Source organism: Spermophilus citellus (assembly GCF_964194105.1).
Source record: "Spermophilus citellus genome assembly, chromosome: 15".
Taxonomy (NCBI): domain Eukaryota; kingdom Metazoa; phylum Chordata; class Mammalia; order Rodentia; family Sciuridae; genus Spermophilus; species Spermophilus citellus.
The window spans coordinates 2,397,036-2,423,810 of NC_138195.1; the positions used below are offsets into that span (position 1 = coordinate 2,397,036).

Below are 26,775 nucleotides of genomic sequence, written 5' to 3' on the forward strand. Positions count from 1 at the left end.
TCATATAAATATGTAAAATAAAGGTCCATTGACAACTTAAAAAAGAAAAAAGTTAAGAACCCTAGGCAAAGCTGCTCTGTTAGTGAAGTTTGATTTCAGTTTTGCTTTATGGTGTTATGGCTTGAAACTAGCGCCTTGTGTATGCTAGGGGAGCACTGCAGATTTAGTTTTTAAACTACAGACTATTGAGAACTGCTGTTGCTAAGTACTTGTCCATCTGCTCTTTTTTAAATTTTTTAAAATTTATTCTGATTTGTTATACATGATGGCAAAATGCAATTCATTTTATATTACGCATGTAGAACACATTTTTTCAAGACACTGGTTATACACAAAGTATTTTCATACCATTCATGTCTTATACATATACTTAGGGTAATGATGTCTAACTCATTCCACCATCATTCCTATCCCTCTTGCTCCCTCCTCTCTTTTCCCCTCCCTCCCCTTATGTCCATCTGCTTTTGTCATGTGTCTACAACAAAATAGTCCTGAATGGCAATCATTTTAGCTTCTGGTTCTTACCCACAACTCTCCTCCACTTCCACTAGCTGTTTTAGGATACTTTTGCTATGTTTAGAAATCCTCATACTGAAGCCCAGCTGCTAATATTGAAACTTCCAAGAATGTACAACTCGTTACTATGCTTATTTGTGTTGATCTAAATCATAGGACATCAAAATCCTCCAGACATCAGCAACAAATACAATTCCTGTTTTAGTGAGTTGCCATGTTATTGGAACACTCTAGATAAAGAAACAACATCTGTGACAGCTTCCCACTCTGAATTGTGTTGGACAGCAGGAATTCTGTTTCATTCTGCTGAAATCTAATTAATAAATTTAGATTATTTGAGCTAAATGATTTTTGTGTCATAGTGGGCCACAGATTGTAAAGACATACCGTTAGATACATGTAACACCAAATGTAATTGAATAAATATGGCTTTTAAGAAATATTATCCTTAGATATAAGTTGATGGAAAGGCAGAGGGAAAACCTTCATAGAAAACCCTAATATACAATTATATGAGGACAACTTTCTGTTTGAATCCTAAGGTCTTGCGTATTTAAGATAAGTAATTTATGAGGATATGCACCAGGAACTATATGGCTCAGTTAAAAATGAAGAAGTTTCAAATACAGTGTGGTGAAAATGGTGAAGTCATTTTTATTTTCAGTGCTTTGACAAAATACCCCATAAAATTCAAAACTTCTACCATTATACAAAAATAGGTGTCTACAAGTGATATCTTCTGTCTTCATCACCAGTAGCAAATATATTAGGCAGAAACATGTAATTTCAGTAGCCTTAAATGAAAAGTGCAGGACACCGCAAGCTACACATTCAGCAGTATCATATCGGCAAAAGTTTAATCTTTTCACCCATTTGATAAATACACAAGGTTTATAATTTAATCATTTAAATTAACATTCTGCAAATATACATGTAATTTAGTGATTATTGTGCATGAATACATACACAATGCTTGTATGTACAAATTCCAGTTTGTTTTCATGTGCAAGAGATCTGATACAATCATAAGCTGTGTTTGTTTTGGTCCCATTAAATATTCACAATATAAAAGCACAAAAGAATCTTCGATTTACAAAAGAGAATTTGTTTAAAATCACTTCAACTTTTGATGTTTTTAAAGTATTATCTTCTCATACCACTATGAAATGTAGTAGTTGAACCTGTAAGAGAAAAACAAGACATTTTGCATGATTTTAAATTAGATTGTTCTATATAAATTAGCTGATATAGATAACAAAAAGATTACTCTTAACTCTCCATCAGAAAAATGCCCTTTGTTCCTTAAACGTCTTATTTATAGTTCAACTGATTTTTAAAGAGATTTTGACTATACTTATAAGTCATCAAGAGTGGTTCTAAAGCAAGGAATCAAGACTCATGCTAATATAAAGTGTTCTAAAGGTTGAAGTTCTATATATTTTTAGTATATCCTAAAAAATATTTTGGTCTTCAGATTCTAGGTCTTGTGAAATTTGGACGCTTAAAACAAAACAAACCTTTAACCAACAAACAGACTTCAACTATAATAATGAGAGTTTCCTAGTACTACAAGTTACTTGTGTTAAACACATGAATTTTTTGAATGAATGAATGAAGAGATAACTACTAACTCAATCTGATATTAGTCCACAGTTTGTGGGACTAGTAGGAAAAGAGAATCATTAATAAAAGTTAAAAAAAAACCTGTAAAAGTAGGCTGAATACAATTCAAACTAAAATGATTCAAAATCTCTGGATCAGAAGTGAACTAAAGGAAGACAGGGTAAAGAAGTTTTCTCATAATGAATAGAAAATCCACTTCTGTTATCAAGTATGACACTTCAGGTATGTTTTTGAGGAAAGAAAAGTAAAAGATCATTGTTAGGATTTTTTTTTTTTGGATCACTCTTAAAAGCACCAGGCAGTAGTAGGGATAATGGTTGTACTAAGTGATCAATCCTCTTCCTCACCAGTATCTGTATGCCTCACCACTTTCTACCATGCATTACCTCAGAGCACCTTCCCACATTAGTCTTCAATCATGAAAGATATTGTGTCCACCTAAAACTAAAATATATAAAAAAATAAAAAAAACAATTTATTTATTTATTAATTTTAGTTGTAGATGGACACAATACTTTTATTTATTTATTTTTATGTGGTACTGGGGATTTAACCCAGTGCCTCACACAGTTAGCCACAACCCCAGCCCTCCAAGAACTTTTGAAAATCGCACATAGTACTTGTAGGAGTCATTCATGTATCTATGACTATAATGGTTGCTTCTTTTGTTCAGCCTCTCTTTGCAGACAGTCCTTAGGAACTTTACTTTCATAATTGTTCCAGAAATGGAAGTCCAAACTCCAGTTGAGATCTTGTTTGTTTCAATAAAAACGAACCAAAACCTCCATAATACACATTTGTTACAATGAAAAAAAACTCAAGAATTTAAATCTCGGCCAGGTGTGTGGTGAAAGCCTGTAATCCTAGTGGCGCAGGAGGATCATGAGTTCAAAGCCAGCCTCAGGAATGGTGAGGTGATAAGCAACTCAGTGAGACTCTGTCTTTACATAAAATATAAAAGAGGGCTCAGTGGTTGAGTTCAATCCCCGAACTAAAATCTTATACATGTTAAATAAGAACAGGTTACAAAATATGCATCAGGATCCTGTTTTTATGACAAAAAATATACTTATGTACATATGGACATTGAAAAGGTCTGTAGACATATTTACTTGGGTGTTAAATAGTCATTATTTTAGGATTTATGTGACTCAAGATGTGATTTTTACTCTCTTGTTTTTCTATCCCACCATAAATATGTAACACTACATATTTAATAAGAAAAGTTTTTACTTAATATTCTAGCAAAGTTCATCAATAGACATTACAATTAGTAAGAATGATATCACAAGAAGGACATAACATTGACTTTAGATGATAATCATGTTAATTTAGCTTTTAAAACTATTTCTTAGGGGTAGAGGTTAATAATTTACACATATAAACATGAATCTACAGAGATAAGACTTCAATAGCATTCTATATAAACAATATTAATTACCTTTAAAACTTTTCAATTAAGCCTTTGTCTACAGGGATATGTTTAATTTAACTTATTATACCTGTTTTCTCTGAAAAATTTTAACATGATTCAGCTTTTCAATGACAGATTTTGAGCTTGTGTTGTGATTTTAAAGTCTGCAAAAGCACAGGTGTTTCTATCATCACTACATGAAACAGTTACTAAAGATGCATGTGTCCTCAATAGATATGATAAGAATTTAATAACGATTTCCATTTATAGTTAAATTAAATAGACTTTTATCAGAAAGTGGGGAAAAGATCCAAGCAAGCGTATCACAAAAACAATAATCCAAATAGTTGATAATCATATGAAAAAGCACTAAGCCACTTGAATAATTAAAATCAATTAAAACTACAATTATGTACTGCACACCAAACAGATTGGAAAGTCGGCAAAGTTGTATATAACATAACTCTCACATACTGCTAGTGCATGCACAAATTGACAAAACTACTTTTTAAAAAAATATTTATTTTTTAGTTGTAGTTGGGCACAATATCTTTATTTTATTTATTTTTATGTGGTGCTGAGGATCAAACCCAGGGCCTCCAATGTGCTAGGTGAGCACTCTACCTGTGAGCCACAACCGCAGCCCCTAACAAAACTACTCTTTAAAATAGTTTGGTGTTCTCTAATAAATTTAAAGATATGAATCCTATGACCCAGCAATTTCACTCCTAGAAAGACATAAGCACAACTGCATTAGAAACACTTTGCAACAGTGTCCACAACAGCATTGACTCTAATAGCTAAAAAGCAGAAACAATCCAAATCTAATCAACCACAGAATGAAATATTATATAAGTTGTAGAATATCCAAACAAGAGAATTCTATATGGTAACAAAAATGAACTATAGATAAATGCAGTAAGTTGGGATAATTCAGGAAGGTGACAGAAGCAAGACATAAAATATACAGATAAAGTTCAAAAATAGAAAAACTAACATATATGATTTTGGAATATATAAATTAGTAATAAAACTAAAGAAAAATCAGGATAACCTCTAAGTTACTAAAGAGGGGGCGGCTTTAGGACGTGGGCAATGTTCTACTTCTTAACACAAGCAATGTCTCCTCCACAGACATTCATATAATAATGTTATACTGGGGCTGGAGTTGTGGCTCAGCAGTAGAGTGCTCGCCTAGCATGTGCGAGGCCCTGGGTTCAATCCTCAGCACCACATAAAAATAAATAAATTTAAAAAAATGTATTAAGTCCAACTACAACTAAAAAATAAATATTAAAAAAAATTTAAAAAATAATGTCATACTGAAGAGTTGAATTGTTCACTTTTCTGTATGTTGTTATAGTTAAATTTTTAAAAAGAGGGATTAAAAAAGAAATGGCTACTTTCATTATGGATTTCCTTTTCCTTTAGGTAGTTATCCTCTAGTATGTAAAACACCTTTCTTAATGTACAGCTTTAAGAGAGTTCAACATCTCTAGCAATTAGAGAAATGCAAATCAAAACTACTCTAAGATTTCATCTTACTCCTGTCAGAATGGCAATCAATCATCAAGAATACAGGCAACAACAAATGTTGGCGAGGATGTGGTGGAAAAGGCATACACTCATACATTGCTGGAGGGACTGCAAATTGGTGCAACCACTATGGAAAGCAGTATGGAGATTCCTCAGAAAACTGGGAATGGAACCACCCTTTGACCCAGCTACCCCATTCCTTGGTTTATATACCCAAAGGACTTAAATAAAATCAGCACACTATAGTGGTGCAGCTGTATCAATGTTTATAGCAGCTCAATTCACAATAGCTTATCTATGGAACCAACCTAGGTGTCAATCAACAGATGAATGGATAAAGAAAATGTGGTATATATACTCAATGGAATATTACTCAGAGCTTTAAAGAAGAGCGAAATTATGGCATTTGCCAGAAAATGGTTGGAGTAGGAGAATATCATGGTAAGCAAAATAAGCCAATCCCATAAAACTAAAGGCCAAATGTTTTCTCTAATTTGTGAATGCTAATTCACAATAAGGTGGGGGTTAGTAGGAAAGAATAGGGTTACCTTAGATTAGGTAGAGGGAAGTGATGGGAGAAGAGGGGAGGAAATTTGGGGATAGGAAAGATAGTAGAATGAAACAGATATTATTACTGTATGTATATATGTGACTACATGACCAATATGATTCTTCAACATGTATACTCAGAAAAATGAGAAATTATATCCCATCTATGCATGATATATCAAAGTGCATAAATGAATTCTACTGTCATGTATAACTAATTAAAACAAACAAACAAACAAAAAGAGACCATGAAATTAATTTGTTTAACTTGGTCAAGGTAAGGCTACTGTATTTAAAATTAGATACAGTTGTTCAAAACCAATTTGACAGTCCTCTAGCCACTACAGTAATCAATATAATTAATGTTATGAAAATGAGAAATCAATACCACTAAAAGGAAATGTTTTAACTGAGTAATAATAATGTAAAGTGAAATATTTTCACCCATTTGTGTAATTATATGAGTCTGTTTTGTAACATACCTAGGTTTGGTTTATCATTTTCTTGTTCTCTTTTCAAGGTCATTTTCTTGTCATTAATTTGAGCATGTAGTACTTCAATTTCAGATAATAAGCTTCTTCTGTCTATTTTTTGGAGATATTCCATAGCTGCTTGATATTCAATACCCTTTTTGTAACAAAGGAAAAGAAAAAATCAAGTGAAGAGAGTTGTAAAGATAATAAAATTAACAACCAGAAGTCTGAAGAATAAATGAACCACACATGCTAAAGTTTTTTTCTTTTAAAAATTTCATTATTTTTTCTTGTCTAAAATGTGGGAAGATTTCTTGCAGATAGATGCTTCTTTACCTCTAAATACTGTAGTGTATTTCCTAAAAATAAGAGCATTCTTTTACATAACTGCAGTATAATGATCAAAAGAGTAATTAACTTATCATAATATTATCTGGTATAGAGAGTTTATTCAAATTTTGCCAAAAGTTCTTTAAGAAAAAAAAAAGTGATTCATTCCTTTGTCTTTTGTGATCTTAAATTTTTTAAAGAGTACAGACAGGTTATTTTGTTACATGTCCATTAATTTAAAAAAAACTTTTTTGGACTAATGTAAGTCAAAGTACTTGAGGGGTTCCGCCAGCTTTCCCCAATAATAGCTTATATAATCAGAGCACATTATCAAAACTAAGAAACTGACATGGATAAAATTCTATTTAAACTATAGGTTTTAATAAAATTTCATTTGTTTACATGTACTCATTTTTTCTCTTGGCATACAGTACTATGAAATTTCATCACTTGAACAGGTTCATATATATGTACCACAATAAGGGTACAAATTATTTCAATCACCACGGAGACTACTCTGTAGTCCTACCCTCTCTCCCTAATCCTAACCTCTGGCAACTACTGATATGTTCTCTATCACTATAATTTTGTCATTTTTAGAAGTTACATAACACACAGGAAGTTTAGGGTATTGATTGTTCCTTTTTTAATTGGTGAATAGTATTTCATTGTATGAATATATCACAGTTTCTCCATCCATTCACTTACTGGAAAACATCTGGGTTGTTTCAAGTATTTGATTATTACAAAGAAAATTACTGTGAACATTCATAAATAGGTTCATAAATAGACACAAGTTTTCATTTCTGTTGATTAAATATCTACAAGTGTGACTGCTAGGCTGTGTAACAGATGTACGTTTACCTTTACAAGACACTGCCAGATTTAGTTTCCAGAGTAGCAGTCCTACTTTACACTGCTTACCAGCAATGTATGTGACATGCAGTTTCTCTCCCTCTTTACCAGCACTTGGTGGAGTCACTATTTTTTATTGTGCCCAGTCTAATAGATGCATGGTGGCCTCAGTTGGTTGTGGTCTCATATTTCCCCAAGTGGATTCTGATTATGCATTTCATAGAAGTACAACAAATTAATTCTTTCGTATTAGGAAGTACTCGATGTCTTTCTTTCCTCATTACTGGTAATATTGATTCTGATCATTTGGGTGGGGTTTGCAAGGTTTCTCCAGTGTAAAGTTACTGTTTTTCCTTTTGTAGTTAAAAATGCTCTTTTAGGAATTTTACTTTTCTTATCAACTTTTTCACATTAGTTTTAGCATCCACTGTTGATTATTGCTGAATCGATCGTTACTATATTGTTGAATAAAGTATGATCTTATAATTCCTTTGTTCCTTCTACATTTAATAGCTGGCATTCAACTGTGATAATATATATCCATCTATATGAGCTCATGAATTTTTATTTTACTCTTAACTTTAAAATCTGTTACTTTCATTTTGTTTGATCTTTTAATTTTCTAACTTTGGCCAGTGAGGGAACCTTCAACAGGCTTCTGTGACCTTCTGTCATACTCCCTTATTTCTTTGAATAATTCTTTACATGCTGGCAAAATGAGGGATTCCAGGTTTACCTTATTGTCTTCCTACTCTACTCTTGGAATCACCAAATTCAAAAGGATTCCTAATTCTTTTTAATGGATAATATATTTAAAAAAAACAAGTCCTGGGTACTAAGTATTGTGAGAAGATTTAAAAAAATTTTGTTTTAGTTGTAGATGGACACAAAACCTTTAACTTTTTTTTTTAAAGAGAGAGTGAGAGAGGGGGGAGAGAGAGAGAGAGAGAAAGAATTTTTAATATTTATTTTTTAGTTCTTGGCGGACACAACATCTTTGTTTGTATGTGGTGCTGAGGATCGAACCCGGGCCGCACACATGCCAGGCGAGCGCGCTACCGCTTGAGCCACATCCCCAGCCCAAAAACCTTTAATTAATTAATTTATTTATATGTGGTGCTAAGGATCTAATCCATCAATGTACACTGAGTTGCAACCCCAGCCCTGTGAGAAGATTTTTAACTACTGATTTGATTCTGTTGTAGGTCTTTTCAGGTATTTTATTTCTTCCTGCATGAATTTTGATAAGTGATTTTTTAAAAATTTCACCTCAATTTTTTTATTTTTATAAATAAAATAATTTATAATATTTTGTTATTTTATTTGTTGCATGTTTAATTATGATCTCATCTTCATTTATAACATTTAAAAATCATAATGAATTCTCCAGAAAAGATTTTCTTATTAGCATTTTCAAGGAACCAATTTTTAATGTTTTATCCTCTATATTGTACTGGTTATACTTTATTATAGTTAATCCTCATTATTAATGGATCCTGTGTTTTCAGATTTGTCTACTTGATAAAAAGTTTTTGTAACCCTCAAATCAATACTTGTATTGCTTTGTCAGACATAGTTAGAGTAGTAAAAAATTTAAATTTCCTCATGCACATGTTCCTGGCTGAGTTAAACAAGGGCATACTCTACCTTTGTATTTTAGCTCTCATATTGTACACAAATGTCCTGTTTAGTAACTTGTTTTTCCATATTGTGCTTTTTATTTGTGATTTCATGGTTTTAAATGGTCCACAAGTGAAGGGCTTGGTGTTCCTAAGTGCAAGAAATCTGTGACGTGCTTTAAGGAGAAAATTGTGTTAGATAATCTTCTGTATGATTGCTCTTTGCCGTGTTAAACATTAATGAATAATATACAACACAGAAAGTATTTTTTTTTTCTTTTTTTAATGGCACTGAGTACTGAGCCCAGGGCCAAGAGTATGCTAGGCAAGCATTCTACCACTGAGATACATCTCTTCTCCCCTCCCCATATAAGATTTCTTTAAACACAACCACACAGAAAATAAGATCATGTATTGACTGGTTGATGAAAATATTGTGATTGAGGCTTGCAGTAATCTATTCCTGTATTTCCCACAGGAGCAATGACTCCTTGTAGGTTTATAAAATATAACTACTGCAAATAATGAGAAGTGACTGTATCTTATTCCTTCTCTTTTCTTTAGGTTTTACTGCTCTTTTTAACTTTCCACGTTTGAGGACTATCTCATTAATTTTAAGTTTTTCTTACTTTCTAATATAAGACAAAAGGTAATGTTCTTCTCCTTAATACTCCTAGTGGCCCCTGTTAAAAATGCTAATCTTCATACTTAAATTAAGACTCTAAAACAAATCAGCAACTGATTTCCTTATTACTATTAAAAATAGTATTCTTTAAAATAAAATTTTGTTTTGATACCTGTTCTTGTATTCGCTGTTCCAAACACTTTAATAATCCAACTGCATCTTTAGTACCTAGAGCTGTCAGTTCAGTCTGAAATGCAGCTAGCAAAACATTGCACTCCTTTAAGAAAACATGTTGGAGAGCAAGTAGAAATTCCCCTCGCCAGTCCGGGAGGCTCTCATGAGATTGAGAATTATCATAAACCTAGCAGAGTACAAATAACAAAAGTTAGGTTTCAAATAAGCATGTTTTTAAAACATTCCACTAACCAAAATAGGTATTTAAAAGAACGTATGTATTTTCAGACTCAAAAATACATACAATAATTTATGTGAAAATTCATATAAAAAAGAATTTAATTTACAAAGTTCATTATTGTCATTAAAAATAACAATGCTACATAGAATATAATATTCTTTGGGTACCTCAGATTCCCTTTGCACTTGTATTTTGGTAATTAAATCCTTAAGAGATGAGATGATCTTAAGGTAAGCTCTTCTCTCTTCTAGCCAAAATTCTGAAACCTGTTGAATAGAATGATCTTCTCCATCACCACATGGTGACTCAGTAAGAGAAAGCACCTGCATGCCCTCATTATGAACAGCTCTCAGTAATCCCTAGAAACCAAAATCCAAAAGCCAAAGTTATGACAACTCCTCCAAATACTGAAAAAATGAGAGCTACAAAGAAAAATAAATATTAAGCAATATAGCATTATGAAGCAAAACAGATTTAGAAAAGCAACTGCAGAAAAGAAACTCTAGGCACCTTTACTAAATGCCTTCTTCCTGTGGAGAGCTAAGTCAATTGCAATAGATGGTCTATGATTTCCATAGCTTTCATCTCTTAAGTTCCTTCAGTTTAGCTAATGTACTCTTCCCAGATTTAATGATTAGCCACTGATTTGACCAAAAGAAATACTGTGAGAAAAACTTCCATTCCTTGAGACTGCTTTTATAATTTTGGCAAACAAAAACACCAATAATAAAAATTATTTTTTAAATCTTCATAACATAATTATTTAATATATTATATTTTATTATCTGTGGAATATGGGAATAAAATGAAATAGATTCTCATGGATATTTTTTTTCTTTTAAGTCATTTATTTTAGCCTGTTTTCATTTGAAGCATGAGGTGAGTGCTACTCTTTGCTTCTATTTGATGGGTAGACTGTACTAGACTTTGTTTGAGCAACCAGGGATGCTACTTCCAACATCCTTTTTCCTCAATATCTAGTTAACAGAGAATTGACAAAAAGATCTGGTCACTCACTAATCCTGGAAGAAAGGAGGGTGTGGAGGGCAGCATATTTTCTCCCTCTCTCTCTCCCTTCCTTCAATCTTTCTTGCTATACAAGTTTTTTCAGAGATCCAGTATATAACTTTAAATAAACTACAATGTTCAACATAGAAATTATACAGGCTAAGTTTATTAAAATATATACCTTTATTTTCTTTGGAAATGATTCTGTTAAATTTTCACCTTCTTCTCCTCGTCCTTCTGATGCTGTGTCAAATCCCTGATTTTGTGTAAGATAAACTCCCTGACTCCAGTCTGATCCAGAATCTAAAATAAAGAAAACAATCATTTGTTGTTAAACAAACAAACAAACAAAAATAAAAAAAAATACCCTCTCCAAACAAAAATAACACGTTTTAATCAAATACAATTAACATTCCAGAATTTTATATAACTTACCACTGGAATATATTTCTCTAGTTTGGTAAGCATTAGAATACGTTAATTCAGGTATCAAGGATACCTAATTAGAAAAAAAGAAACAACATACATAAATATTTTTGTTTTAATAAAAACAGAACCCAAGGAACTATTTTGCTGTTATAATGCTGTAAAAAGAAAAAAAAAAGGAAAGAAAAAGAAAAAAACTGAATCTAAGCATACTTGAAATGAAACTATCTATGATTTATAACAAGTCTATAATTTTTTCCTTATGGATTTTACCATAGTAAGAAGAGATAGTTATTATTTAAGGAACCATAACAAGTTGCAAATTTACATAAGAACTCTATTATCTAATACAATGGGGAAATTTAAATTCTAATAGTATAAAGAAGAGATATTTCCCAAATTTCTTTTAAAATTTTTGCTTAAAAACAGATTGTTGACAACAGTGGAAACTCCCCCCACATGACAACAACAAAATAAATACCTCTTTAGGTCTCAGACACTGTATCACTGCCTTCAATGTACCACACTCCTCTGTCAGTAACTCAACAGCAACATAATGTTCCCTCTTTAAAGTTTCAGTTTCTGAAATATGTCTGGATTCCATATCCAAAATTTCAGCGGCATGAAGTTCTTGTATGTTTTCAATTCTTTTAGTAAATTGCCTAATTATTTCAGAGACTTTTTCTGAGGAACAGCTAGTCTGTATATCAATTTGAATTCCTGCATTTTTAACAAGAATTTGTGGAGTCTGGTTGCTCATGTTGACCTTGAGTATTTGGTCCGTTTGGGATGCAGTGTTTTTACCTACTTCAATAGGAAGTGGCTCTAAGCAGATGTTTCTGTTTGTTGGTACTTCAGACTTATGCTCTTTTATTAAGAAGTGGGATAATTTCTTTTTTTCCTCATCAAGTTGATTCTTAACTTGGCTTAAATCTCTCTGAAGAGATGCCATATTTGTCTCTTTTACCTGAAACACAGATAAATTAAGTTGAAAATCTTGCACATCAAATGAAGAACTTACAGTGGAGAGGGAAAGAGTATAATTTCATTTATATGTTCACTTGCCTCAGAATAATAGGAAAAACACTTTGGAAACTGTAATACATATATACTTTCGCATGTATGTATGGTCACAGGTTACTACAAAATTGAAATAATTTTATTAGCCTTTACTTTTGTTTCTCAAGGGATTTAAGTTCTCTTTAACAGCAGTTTTTCGCTTCCTTTACTAAAAGACTAGAGATTAAAAGCATTCTTCTAATATAAAGATTCCTAGCAAAACAAGCAAGGAGATGGTGAATAGATTTATAACAATGGAATTTTTCAAAAAGACTTGTAAATTTAGTTTAAGTTATGGCTCTGGACTTGTTTCTATAGGACATTTTGAAAGGGAATTAAGATGGGTAGAAATGAATGAATTAGGAGTTATGTTACTTGTCTTACCAAAAGCTCTTTTTGAAGTTTTTCTGTCCTTTCTTTGAAAGTGGCAAGTTCTTCTTTGGTAGCCACCAACTCGATTCTAAGAGCCTCAAGTTCTTCAAAAAACCCACTTTCTCCACTGGCATTTATTAACTCAGTAGTTGTCTGGATAACAGTAGAAAACATAAGAAATACACCATTTAAAAAAAAAAAAAGCTAAGTTCAAAGCATTTACACATTCTAATGAAGCTTTTCCAAGACTGACTGCCTAGGGGTTTTAGTGATAAATGCTCTTTCAACAAATAGTGAAACATTTTAAGAACTATCGTTTTGTATTCTTAAGGAAATAAGAAAGATTTTCTGGGAATGAAAGACAAATCATGCCATTAATATATATATATAACATTTATAAATTATTGATAAAAGTATTCTTTGTGCCACTCAAAAGTTTCATATTTATATTACTTTCCTCAAAAGATATGAGCTCAAAGATAATTATTATAAGTTATACCTAAAAAGTTATATTAATATTTTAATAATTATTTTAATAATTATTTTAATAATTATTACCTAATATGCAATTCCAATGAGCTAGGAAGAAGTATAGTGAATGAAATTATTATCCTTTGCCAATATAAATTAAGTAGACATAAAATCCCAATGTATCAATTAATCTTCTGGGGCAGGTAAGACTGAACTTCTGGTACTTGAAATTGTAAGTTTATTAAGTGAGGGAACTTGAAGGAAAAAAGTCTTTGTCATGTCTGTCATACACTAAGAAATAACTGCAATTTCTGATCTTGTAAGTAGACTTAGGTCAGTTACAAATTTTTCCTAAGAAGAATAAAATCTATTATGAGGCATAAAATTTGCCAAGCTAATAACTTGTTACTCATATTAATTCAATATGAATATATTTTGATATTTTTATAATTGTATCTCACCTACGTAACTTTCACAGATTTTATGCCAAAATTGTTTTTGCAAAATTGTGGTATGACCATTTTATGAAGCTCTCCCCCAACCAAAAAAAAAATTGTGCTGGTATTAATTAAAAATCATCTATTAATAAACTGTCTTCGGTGCAAGATTAGAATGTATAGAATACTCATGAATATACATTATTGTGGTGGTGATGATTATGGGGTGCACTATGGTACTTAAAAGAGATGATGACATAACATACTTAGTAGAGGTACATTAAGGGGGAAAATATCCACAGAAATTCTAGAGGACATTTGCTAAATTTAATGTTTCCATATTTATTTGAACTATTCTAATTAATGACAACCCTGATTGAATAAAGATGTTTGAAGATCACAAAATATAATTTGGGCCCATTATTCTAGTGATAATAAAATGACCCTATATTGTTAAATTTAATCTGGTCTCTATACCTTGAGTTTCTGTGTAAGAAATGTTACTTGTCTGCAATGTAACTTGGTAGGAAATCAAATGAACAGAGTATAATCAACTACTAAGTCTCAGCCAATGATAGTAGGCAACTATGTTTCAGCCAATCATAGGCAATCAACCAATCAAATCACATCCAAACAAGGTCTAGCCATGACCAATCAAGCAATTTCTGAATTTTATTTGTGAGTTCTGCCTCTAAATACCACCCACTGTTGCACGGTGAAACTGTTTGAATCTCTTCTGGTTCTGAGTGTTGCACAATGCATGTAGCACTTTTTGCTCAAACAAATTCTTTAGTTTGTCTAAAGTTCTTTAAGAACAGTATGATTTTTTTAAATAAAATCCCATTATGTATAAATTGGTAGGTGTCAGCAGAACTGTTTGACTTAGTAAATTACTAATCAGCTTAATAAGCAAAGAAAAAAAAAAAAGAGTTTCTTAGGGTATTTTATGTGAAAAACTCAAATATAAAACTAACCTTGAGAACAAAATCTCTGTGAGGGCTTCTTTTCCTTTCTTTTCCTTCAAGTTTTTTCTTACTGTCCTCCAGTAACTTCTGCAGTTCTATCTGCTTCTTTTCTTTTTCCAAAGCATTTTTCTCTGCAGTTTCTACTTGTTCTTTTTTTGAAATCAAAGTAGTATGCATTTCAATCACTTGTCTTTCTAAGTCTGATATTCTCAAGGTTAATGCAGACATATCTGACTCCATCTTGTTTTCTGTTATTTGATTTAAATTCTGCATATTTTCCTTTTCAAATTCTGATGAAGCTACTCCTTTATCTTGATAGAATTTCACATATTCCTGAACTGCCTCAAGTTGGACTTGACTTACAAGAGCAGCAGCTACTTTCTCCTCAAGTACTTTCTGTAGGTTTACGATCTTCTTCTGAAGCATTTCTGTTTCAGATTGGCCTTGTTCTTTTATGTCTTCTATTTGTTTATAACACTGGATAAGTTCTAAGTCCTTTGCGCTAACAGAGCTCTCAAGCTGTAGCAGTTTCGTTTCCAAATTTCTGGAAACTTTGGTGCTTTCTTCAAAAGATCTGAGATACATCTTGTTCTCAGGGGGTTTAAGAACATCTTCAATATGGATTACTTCCAGTTCGGGTTGGTCTTTGCTGATATCATCTATAGTCATGCTAACACTTTCATCTGGTATACTTTGGATTTTTTCCTTAGGGTCATGTTCTCTCTTCAAGTTGACTAATTCTTGTGTTAGCGGATCCATTTTAAAATTGGTTTCTTTAAGTACATTTTTTGTGAAGGCCATTTCTTCATTAGTGATTTCTACTTGCTGTTCCAAAGCCAGCTTTTCAGCTATAACCTTTTCTAACTGATGTTTCAAGCTGTCCTCTTGTTCTGAGGGGGTACTGGTATCCACCAACATATTCTGTTCAATATATGACAATTCCTCCTGAAGTTTTTCAATCACTTCATTGAGCTTGTCTGTTTCTTCTTCTCTATTTTTCTTCAAACGTTCTTGATCACTCTTCAGACATTCTATTTGGGCTTCAAGATCCCTTATCAGTTCATTTTTTTCTTCAAAATCCTATTAGTTAATGAAAAAGGGAAACACAGAAAAGTATGTATTCATATTTTAAAATTTTGTTTTATTTTAGGGTAAAAACTTAAAGATGATCAGGCACAAAAGCTGTATGCTTGTCAGACACATTATGTTACAATAATAGACCAACAATATAGACCAACACCTCCCTTATCACATCAAACAAAGACCTTATTTAGAACATCATTCTGGAAGTTCTATTAAACATAAGTGGCTTATGCTTTTAGTATTTGATTCTCTATTAGGAAAATGTCAACATTAGTACATTTTATTGGAAAGGATAAAATACTGAATTAAGTCTATAACAGATGGCATCCAAAGCTAATTACTCTATTTAACTATATTAGATTTCAGATAATAACCAATTTTAAATGAGTATACCTTGTTATCTGTTGTAAGTCTAATTTGTTGATGAAAGTCTCTAATTTGCTCATTTAATCGATCAATTTCTACCTCTTTTTCCTGTATTATTTGAGCAAATTTCCCAAATAGCATATGCTGGTCATGAGTAGAGATAGCCTCAGGATCCTTCATGGCAAATCTCAATTTCTCCATTTCATCCTAGTGACAAAAATAACCATCATAGTTGGATGTATTAATGACATGGCATTTTTCACAACATTGTTTCAATTAAGTCTTATAAAAAATACATTTCCTACAATGTACAAGTAAAAAAAACATTAGACACAATGTAGATCAATAATTCTTGAAATATTTTCATAAAAGATCTCAAAAATTTAATTATGAACAGAAAATAAGTTCCATGCAAATCTATTTGCTTGCTAGTGTTCTTCGAGTATTATTTAGATCTGGACTTAGTAAATGTTTATTATAACTACATAGGAGCAAAACTTATTATCTCTTTATAGAAAAAAAATTTTCTAAAATAGTTACCTTGAATAATTTATTTTCTTGTTCAAGTTCCTGTAGACGGGTAGTGGATTCCTTTTTCTGTATTTCCAATTGCATATGTAGTTGCTGAACTTCTTCATTTTTATTTTCAAGCTCATCTCTAAATTGCTCTAGTTGTTCTTCTAAGTTTGTTATCTTTAATATCAAAATTATGAAAAGTAAAGAAAAAAAAACTTTACACAGATGTTTGTCAAGATAGAATTAAGAATGTTGGGGCTGGGGCTGTAGCTCAGTGGTAGAGCGCCTGCTGTGCACATGTGAGGCACTGGGTTCGATCCTCAGTACCACATAAAAATAAAGATATTGTGTCCAACTACAACTAAAAAAATTAAAAAAAAAAAGAATGTTGTATTTGCTTTACAAAGTACATATGCTTAATTCATAAGAATAAAGGAAAGTGGTTTTCTAAGCCAGCCATACCTGTATGGTTCCTAGACATGCTCACACTGCACATTCTTTTTTTTGTTTTTTGGTTTGTTTATTTTGTTTTTGTTTTGGCACTGGGGACTGAACCCAAGGGAGCTTTATCATGGAACCACATCCCCAGCCCTTTTTTTCATTTTATAGTTTTTAGATAGAGTCATGCTAAGTAAGTTGCTTAGGGTCTTGCTAAGTTGCTGAGGCTGGCCTCAAACTTGCAATCTTCCTGCCTCAGACTTCTGAGTTGTGGGATTATAGGTGTGTGCCACCGTGCCTGTCACACTGCACATTCTTAAACCATCTTGCCCAATTAGAAGACACCTTAAAGAAGGACACCAGGAAACATTTTCTACCATAAGCAGAAAGAGTCACAGAAAGGAGCAGTCCACATGCTAACTCTTATGTTAAATTCAGTTAAAATTAAGTTAGTTGCTATTGAAAAGCTTAGAAAAATTGTAGAATTAATTCAGTTATTCTAGTATCAAATAAAACTAACTTAATATAGTCCCACAAATATCTAATTATAATCCATTGAATGCCCTGGCTGCTTTGTGGTTTGATTAAGCAGATGGAAGCAGAGATACACAATAAGGTCAAGAGATCTTTAGGTCTGAATTGCAGAGTAAGTTAACAAAATAATTTTAGTAGAAAATCAGAGAGCTCTTACTTATAGGAAAACAGAAATTTAATTTTTGAAGATAGATTATTAGTAATAAAAGTAAAACAATCCTCTTTGATGGTTATACAAAAAAAATGAACCTGATGACGAATATTAAGAGCTAATTATTGCTCTATTTAAAAAAAATGGGTTTGAGGACATTAGCAGTCACTTTAGCTCACTGCTTCACAGCTACTTAATATTTAATAAATGAATTTATAAACATATATTTACTTGATGATCAAAAATGTTGCATTAACAGCAACCTAAGATGCAGAAGCAGTGTTTAGTAGTAACTGGCTCAGAGCCAACTTTAAATCATTTAGTGCCTTAAAGTTGAAAAGGGGCATATATTGCTTATATACTGATACATCACATAATTAGAATCATTCTAGCACAGGCAAGGCAAGGCCTTAAAAATCAGCCTAAAAAAAGAAATCAGCAAGGAAAAAAAAATCAGCCTAATATTTCTTAAACAGAAATGGTATCAATACTAAATAATGGCTATTATTTATAGAGAATTACTGCTAGGCATAGGTACAAAGTACTTTATATATTGTTATTTTTTAAAAAGCCTGTAACAACCTTAGGAGCTCTATTCTATGATTAACCCCATTTCAGAACTGAGGAAGGGAGTTACAGCAAGGAGTAACTTGTCCTGAGGTCACATGTCTACTATGTGGTGACACCACCTTTTGAACCTGGGGAGTTCCAGTCCTAAACTATAATTTGTCCTGTTTCTAATAACTAATGTCTAAGACCTCTACTTAAATTTTTTTTGTAACACTGATATTGAACTCTGTAGACACTAAAATACATTTAGTGGTTGTACATATATAATTTCCAGGTTAGTTTATTGAAAATTGTGATGACTGTATCTTCTTCAAAGTTATCTGACAGTATGTACACCTATTCTCTTCTATAACAAATTTTAATGACAAGGTATTATAAAATCAACATACACATAGTTATTTAAGTAAAATTGCTGCCCCACCTCACATGACCTTTTTTTTTTCCTTGTAATATCACTTAATAGTCAAATTCTTAGCTCTATGTCTTAAAAGCCCTGCTACTCAAAGTGTAGTCTCTGGAGCAGCAGAATAGGCATCATGTGAGAGCACGTTTGATGCACAGAATCTTGTGCTGCACTCAAGATCTGCATTTTGGAAGCTGAGGTTGTGGCTCAGTGGTAGAGCGCTTGCCTAGCATGCGTGAGGCACAGGGTTTGATCTTCAGCTATCAGCACCACATTTAAAAAAAAAAAAGGTATTTAGTTTCTCTACAACTAAAAATTAAAAAAAAAGATTAAAAAAAAGACCTGCACTTTAACAAGATCCCCAGCTGATTCATATGCAGAGAAGGACTGGTTTAAAGTACTAACATTTTTTTATTTTAAGTAGCTGAACTTTAGACATCACATCAGACTTTAGTTTCTCCAAATGACACTATGGAACATTCTTGTTATTCAAGCAGACTCTAGTTTCAGGCTGTCTTATAACAACACCCAAACCAGAACATTAGAAAGGTTTAAACTTGTTTTACTTATCTACCAATTGATATCTAGACTATTTGGATGACACTGATTTGTACCTATTTGAGTCTTATTTTATTTTTTAAGTGTTTTTTTCTCTTAAAAAAAAAGTATAGGGGCTGGGGTTGTGGCTCAGTGGTAGAGCATTTGCCTGGCATGTGTGAGCCACTGTGTTCGATTCTCAGCACCACATATAATCAAAAAATAAAATAAAGGTCCATCAACAACTTAAAAAAATGTTAAAAAACTTATATATGTTCCACTAATTAGATAGCATATTCCTTGAAGTCTGGTGTTGATTTCACAACTGAACAAAAGTGCTCTACATTCAGAAACAGCTTAATAATAAATGTTGAATGACAGTCTTTAACATTTTTCACTAACAAGCAAAATATATTCAGTGTTCTGGCATCATAGCATCATAGGGTTCCAGAATCAGTTCTTTCTGTCTGTACTAAGTACTAACCTCTCTTAAGGATCAGGTCACACACTGGCAAATTAGGAGATTTTAGAACAGAATCTATTCCCAGGGAGAGTGTTAAGGGTTAATGGGACAAGGCATCTAATATACTTTCTAGCCCTCAGCCCTCAGCAAAGTTAACTATTATTTACTATTGCTATCTGTAAACTAGAGCTCATTAGTTCTACAGAGAGCTAAAACTTACTGATCCTTTTCCCAAAATAACTATTGTCTCCACAATATTTCCTTCTCCTATAAGAAGCTGTTTTCTTCTTTTTATTCATCCCACATTTCTAAATAGTCTAATGAACTTTCAAAAAATGTTTTATACAAATCTAGGTTTTAGGAGTATTTGAACGTCTCAACTACAATGATACATAAAGATATCTTTATGTTTATACTCAATAGGATATCTGAAAACATTTGCCTAGTTTTCAGGATAGAATGCTTAAGTTATTTTCATTAAAAGACATATGCTTTAATTCTACATTCATACCTCTCATTATTCAGTTATAGGTAAGGGAGTGAGTTCTGATATAATACTCATTATAGTTATTTAAAGCAAGTAAATGAAGGTCAGCTGTTATTTTAATTTGTATATATTCACTCAACATCTTTGGCTCTGGGTCTCTATCTGCAAAAACTGAAAGTCAGTTAACAGATGCTCTCTATGGTTTCTTATAGTTCTGTACTACTAGTACTATGATCCTGAGTAAAAGGTAGATGTTTATTAGAAACTTAATTCAGGAAATTAAGGTGTTAGTAGATATATATTACATTCAAATGATAATAAAAATAATAGGGCATGGTGGCACATGAATGTAGTTACAGCTACTCAGGAAGCTGATGTGAGAGGATTGCTTGAACCCTGTAATTTGGAGTTTATAGTCAGCCTGGCACTATACTTAATGGCTTCCATCTCAAAATACAAAAACAAAAACAAAAAAACCTGTGTGTGTGTGTGTGTGTGTGTGTGTGTGTGTGTGTGTGTGTGTATGTATAGAATTAGGGCTAAGGAAATAACTCAGTGATGGAATGCTTGTGTGAGGCCCTTTGAGCCCCAGAACACACACACAAATGAAGAGAAACAACTAGTAAGCTACATCAAGTATCCTTAATCAACTACCACTACTTTTAGATCCAGTTGTGAAGGTTCATTTTTTGGGGGAGGAGATTATTCAGTATTTAAGATAAATCATTAAGTATTAATTCCTTTCAAATATACAGAAATAGTTACACACACAAAAAGTGTGCTCACTGCTTCCATGAAAACTCCAAACTTAATAAACAAGAACTTCTCAGATGTTACATAAAAATGGGAAAACGATCCTTCTCATGGATTATTTCAACTATAGTAATTTCTATGGATTCCTTTTTTCTTCTTTGAACTACAAATTCACTGAACCGTCATTTTAGCTGATGTCTAAATTAGTTTTGTAAACAGATTTCCAAGTACTTATTACCAAATACTTCTACGATATTTAAGCAAAATAAGTAATTATTAAAATAAATTTAAATGTTCTGAGAAAAATTCTATGGAAAGAGACAAAAACATAATTAAAAACATTTTAAACATTTAAAATTATTTATTACTATACAATGTTGAGTATTATATGTTTTAGGAAAACTACTAGTAGACAAAGAAAGTTAAAATTACTATAGCTCTAAAGGTAAATTTTCTTTTCTTGTTCTCACAGGGGTATTATTATGTTGCCTAGGCTGACCTTAACCTCCTTGGCTCAAGTGATTCATTCTCCTGCCTCAGAGTCCTGAGAAGCAGGGACTACAGGCATGCACCACCATGCCTAATTGGATCCTTCTCTTTAAGAAGGAGGGAGAAGGGCAACACAGGATAACTTTATAGTTACTTTCTTGTTATTATTATTTTGTGGTGCTGCAGATTCAAACCCACATTGAGCTAAATTCCCATTCCTAGTTCATTATTAATCTTTTAAGCACAAGCTTCATATGTTGTAAAACAATACTATCAATTCTCAGGGAAAAGTTTAAAAAGAAAAAGGAAAGCAAGCAAACCCAAATTCACAGTAGAGAGGAGCAAAAACTCAATGCCCATAGCACGAACAGGAGAAAATAGATGCTGCCTTTTGTCCTAACTACTACATTTCTCCACTGTCCTCTTCATTCAGCCCGTACCTGCTAAATTATCCTTTCTCCCTCTCTAAATTTCTTCTTGCTTCAAAGTGCTCACACTAGGTATCCTCTCAACCTGGAATAAACTTCCTTCATAAGCTTATCAGTTCACATGTTTATTGTCTTGAAGATCAATTTAGGCACTGAATTGAGAAAGTCTATACTTTGGTTTTAGACCACAAACTTCATTTTGTTCAAATGATATTTTCAAGGTAACTGATTTTAAAATAACTCAAAACATATTTTGTCATTTAAAAATAAAGTGGTAGAGCGCTTGCCTAGTATGTGTGAGGCACTGGGTTCAATCCTCAGAACCATGTAAGTAAATAAAACAAAAGATATTTGCCCATCTACATCTAACACACACACACACACACACACACACACACACACACACACACGAAAGAAAAAAAAAGTCCTTACCTCTTTCTCTTTTCTGTCAGGTATAATTTACAATGAGAACTTAACATGTACTATGTCCATAAGACAACCAAGAATACTATGATCTGACTTATTTTATACTTCACACCAATATTGTTTCACTTAATCAAATACCTTATAATTAATAAAACACATTAAAGTCAAGACTGGACTTCATACTTTCATTCTCTATTAATCAGCATTATTGCTACTGTTTTAAACTGAAGATATTTTTATAAGTTTTTCTTTTTTATATTCAAAGAAGCATACTTACAGATTCGCCAACTATAAATGTTTTGTCTTTGGAAAACATTTCTTCTGAAATAGTTAGTTGGTGGACCTCTGATTCTACTATATCATCAAGATGATCACTGTTTGGTAACAGAACTTCTCCATCTTCTCCTAACTCTTTACTAAGTGGCTTAAATTCCTCTTTAAATTTCATGTCCAATGCATCAGAGGTCTGAAGATCAATTTGATCCTGAGATAATTTCATTTCATTAAAATAATGTTTTTCATTTTGCTGACAGAAAGTAAGTGCTTGTTTTGATGACATAGTATTTTCTTTTCCCTTTGATAGTCTAGATAGTTCAGTTTGGTGAGCAAATGCAACGCTCATTGACACAATGACCTAAAGAAATCAATCAATCAAACAAAAAGGATTAGATTTATAAATACCAGCTGGATTTAAAAAGTGGGTCATTATTCAAAATTATATGAATTAGAAAAAAGCCTGGCCTCATAGTTTTAAAAACAAAAATAAATCCTCTGATAAAGTGATACAGAGATAGGCTATTTTTCAATAAATTTAACATCAAAGTGTTTTACTGCCTGACTTTTAAAATAAAACAAGCAAAATTTTTCTAACTATAACATCAATAAATTCTCAGTACAAAAATAAAAAGAATAAAAGTCTTTATATTTCCCCTTCCAAAAAAATTCACTTGGCCATGAGTGATAATGTTCCGTGACAATCCTCCATCAGTATCTGTAGTTATTATCTAACATTGCAATAATTTATCAGGGTAATACAACCACTTTTTCTCTTCATAACTTTTCCCTCATTTTTAGAATGCCAAACTCCTTCACAAGGTAACTATTTACAATGTAACACATATATAAAAACTTGTGGCATTCTGAAAAATTGTAATTACTATTCTATATCAAGAAAAAAATGTTCTTCTCAATGAAAAGCACCGCAAAACATTCTATGAAGCAGCAATTATAGTTGATGCTGTTATACAACTGTTTGGTGGACTATATATGAAACTTACAAATAAAAAGAAAGTACATACCATCAATAAAATCTATGCTTTTTTTTTGACAGTTCAAAGATCAAGAAAATCTATAAACCAAGAAAATCTTCCAGATAAACTATAAACTTACCTTAGCTATTTCTTCTTCTAATCTTTCTTGGTATTGTTTTTCCAACAATTTAACCATATTTGTTTCTTGTTTCATTCCACATTCATTAGAAAACTAAATTAAAGGGTGAAATATGACAATTTACACTGATTTTATACCATTAATTTTAAGGATGTACTCATTATTCCAAAAATATCACTATTTTTGGACACTTTCAAATAAAAATAAATTTCAGTTATCTTTAACTAAAAATATTAATCTAATAATCCTACGAAATAATTACACTTATTATAAACTTAAAGATGCAAAGAGAGAAATATATTTACATATCTGTAATTATTAGCATAAATTCTAGGGTGGGTTAAGGATACTTAAATATAATTAATAAGACATATATATATATATATATATATATATATATATATATATGTATATTTATTTTAAGTAAAATGTTAACAAGTGGCTATGTTTGATAATGAAATTATGAGCAAATTTTCTTCTTGGTATTTATTAAAAGAACACAATTTTCCACATACAAATTATTTTTATCAATTAAAAAAATAAATCTTCTTTTAGAAATGTAGATATACTGTCAACATGAAAGTATTTGTTTATTTACAAATTATTTGAATTTCATCCAACAGACATTTAATAAGGGATGAGTGTGGCTCATATCTCTTCTTAATATCCAGAATGAGAAAGGGCAATAGGCAGTGATTTTAATTTTTACTAGAATTTAGAATTATTGAGTGAAGATGAAGATGCAGTTGGGGGTTTGAAAAAAGTTTTGAATAATACAATGTTGAGGAGAGGCAGAGAGTGGTTCAGTGGCAAGCACAGTAAAAAAAAGGGCTTTTCTATCATTACTTCTGTTGGAAGATGGCCTGATCCATTATTCCAGCCCTAGCACCTTGGATTTTAGGGAATCCTATACACCATTCTGAAGATACCCTCTGCTTCCATAAGAGGAAGAAAAGACTATGTTGGCCATGGTACTGAAGCTGATTTATTACACAGTTCATAAAGAAATGTTACAAAGAAAAAATTTAAACTGTAACAAGGAAGGAAAATTCTCAAATTTAACTTTCTCTGTGTTTTTCCTATGCTATGAAAATATTTCTATAGACATTCTGAATCTTTTACATAAGGTATTATCCTTATGCTTTATGCTTAATCTTAGCCAAATATTTACTACATAATTACAAAACTGAGACATAAAACTGATAGTAAGAAAAAAGTATCAGTGTACATAACTGTTTAAAAATGAAGATTAAAAATAACATACCTCTATTGCATGATCAATATTCTTTTTTAGACAACTTCCAGGATGTACTACTGATTTCTGTACATCAGATTCTTTAATTACCACTGAATCAACAGAGAAGCTAAATATAAATGAAAAAGTATACAAAAAATAGTGTTATGTGTTTTATCCAAAGTTTCTACCATGCATAATGTGTACTGAGGCAGTGGGGAGACAAAAATGATAGTTCCCCCAGGGTTACAAGTATTGTAACTTAAAACATTTTTGACTAAGTTTTCCATTTAAAAGTAACAATGAATATTATGTCATTTAATGAATTTCAGTATAAATGTATGATAAAAATTTATTATGTAAAAAAACATTTTTAATAAGTCTTTTAAAAATAACATCTTAGATATGCTTATATAGCAACAGTGTACATAATATAATATACTATATACACTGATACTACACACTACTTATATACCTAAGATATATGATACATATTATTCATATTACATGGATATCTAAATTACACAGACACAAAACATATAATAATATAGAATAGATTATATTGGATTAAATATATTAAAAGAGTCAGGTACAGTGGTGCATGCTTGCAACTCCAGAAATTTGGGAGGTTGAGGCAGGAGGATCAAAAATTCAGGACGAGCCTTAGCAATTTAGTGAGACTCTCTTTCAAAATAAAAAAAAAAAAAAATGTTGGAAATGCAGGAAGATGGCTGAATAAAGTATTTGCTTCCCTGACAGATCTGTGGAGTGAACCAAGAAAAGCAGAAAGGCCACTTTTCAACAAGATGGGTGGGTGAATAGTCCAGAACTAGGAAGGACTTAACTGGAATTTAATACTGGATACTCAAAACAGATCATGGACTCAAGAGATCTTGTATAATAAATCTGTAAAATAGCTGGAAGTACAAACCAGAATAATCCCTATGTGAATGTAGTAAAGCAATAAAGGAACTAAAGGAACCCCCATTCCTAGGAAAACAGAGGTGTTTTGCGGTATGGAGAGCTTAAGAGCTCAGAGATACTGCTCAAAAAACAAAAAACAAACAAACAAACAAACAAAAAACCTCAGTAAGCTGTGTTGCACAGCATCTGTGTACAGGAGGGAAGCCACCAGCTTTCTTGGCGTCATGCATGGAGGACAGCAGAAAGAACCATTGCGAAGCAGTGGCTGGGGGGCCTGCAGCTAGGTGAGTCAATTATTGGCAGACCAAAGTCTGGCCCCCAAAATGTGCAAGGCAAACCTATGCTGTGTGATAGAGAGTGTTCCAAAGTGAGAAAATCAAGCATGGAGGGATATTTACACAGGAGAATACTGATCAAGGAAACCCACCTGGCTTTCCCCTCCCCATCTAATCAGCTGCTTGCAGTACTGGATGGAAGAGAAGTGCCTGACTGTGAATTTGAAAGGACAGGCAAAGGAGAGATCAAGTTTGGAGACCAAATGACGACCAGGGTTCATGGGGTCTGCAGGCAAAGTAGTGGGCTAAGAAAAGATTCCTACATCACATGTGTAGAACCTAAAGGAGGTTCCCAAGGTGCGGTCTTCCAATGTGAACAGACAATTGCTGAGCCTTGGAGGTGTGATGACTTAAAATCTTCAGACCAATAGGCACGCAGTGAAGAGATTGGAACGTACCTAAGCCTACACCTTAGCTCTAGTAGTTCCGCTTCCAGGACTAACCCTCTCACCCTAGCAACCCTAACTACCCTGAGGGTAGAGCTAGCATCAAACTCCAGACAACATACCTAACTGCTCAGAAGAGAAGCTGAGAAACTTTTGAACTGCCATGGAAA

General features: G+C 32.2%; 1 protein-coding gene and 1 long non-coding RNA gene across 2 annotated transcripts; both read right to left on the reverse strand.

Moving 5' to 3' along the window:
• Positions 1–4,306: 4,306 nt before the first annotated feature.
• On the reverse strand, positions 4,307–21,180 carry LOC308634064 (A-kinase anchor protein 9-like; the record flags this gene model as incomplete). Its single annotated transcript, XM_081267642.1, has 12 exons — positions 4,307–4,353; positions 6,121–6,265; positions 9,713–9,901; positions 10,123–10,314; positions 11,145–11,266; positions 11,399–11,462; positions 11,871–12,356; positions 12,833–12,973; positions 14,703–15,773; positions 16,170–16,349; positions 16,683–16,835; positions 21,175–21,180. The coding sequence occupies 12 exons, from the start codon at positions 21,178–21,180 to the stop codon at positions 4,307–4,309; spliced, it is 2,796 nt and encodes a 931-aa protein (XP_081123768.1).
• A 1,599-nt stretch (positions 21,181–22,779) lies between these two features.
• Positions 22,780–25,108, reverse strand: LOC308634718. The gene is made up of 3 exons (XR_014019072.1): positions 24,991–25,108; positions 23,727–23,819; positions 22,780–22,971 (listed from the first exon to the last, which is right to left on the reverse strand). It is a non-coding gene; the product is annotated as an uncharacterized lncRNA (long non-coding RNA).
• Positions 25,109–26,775: the final 1,667 nt, after the last annotated feature.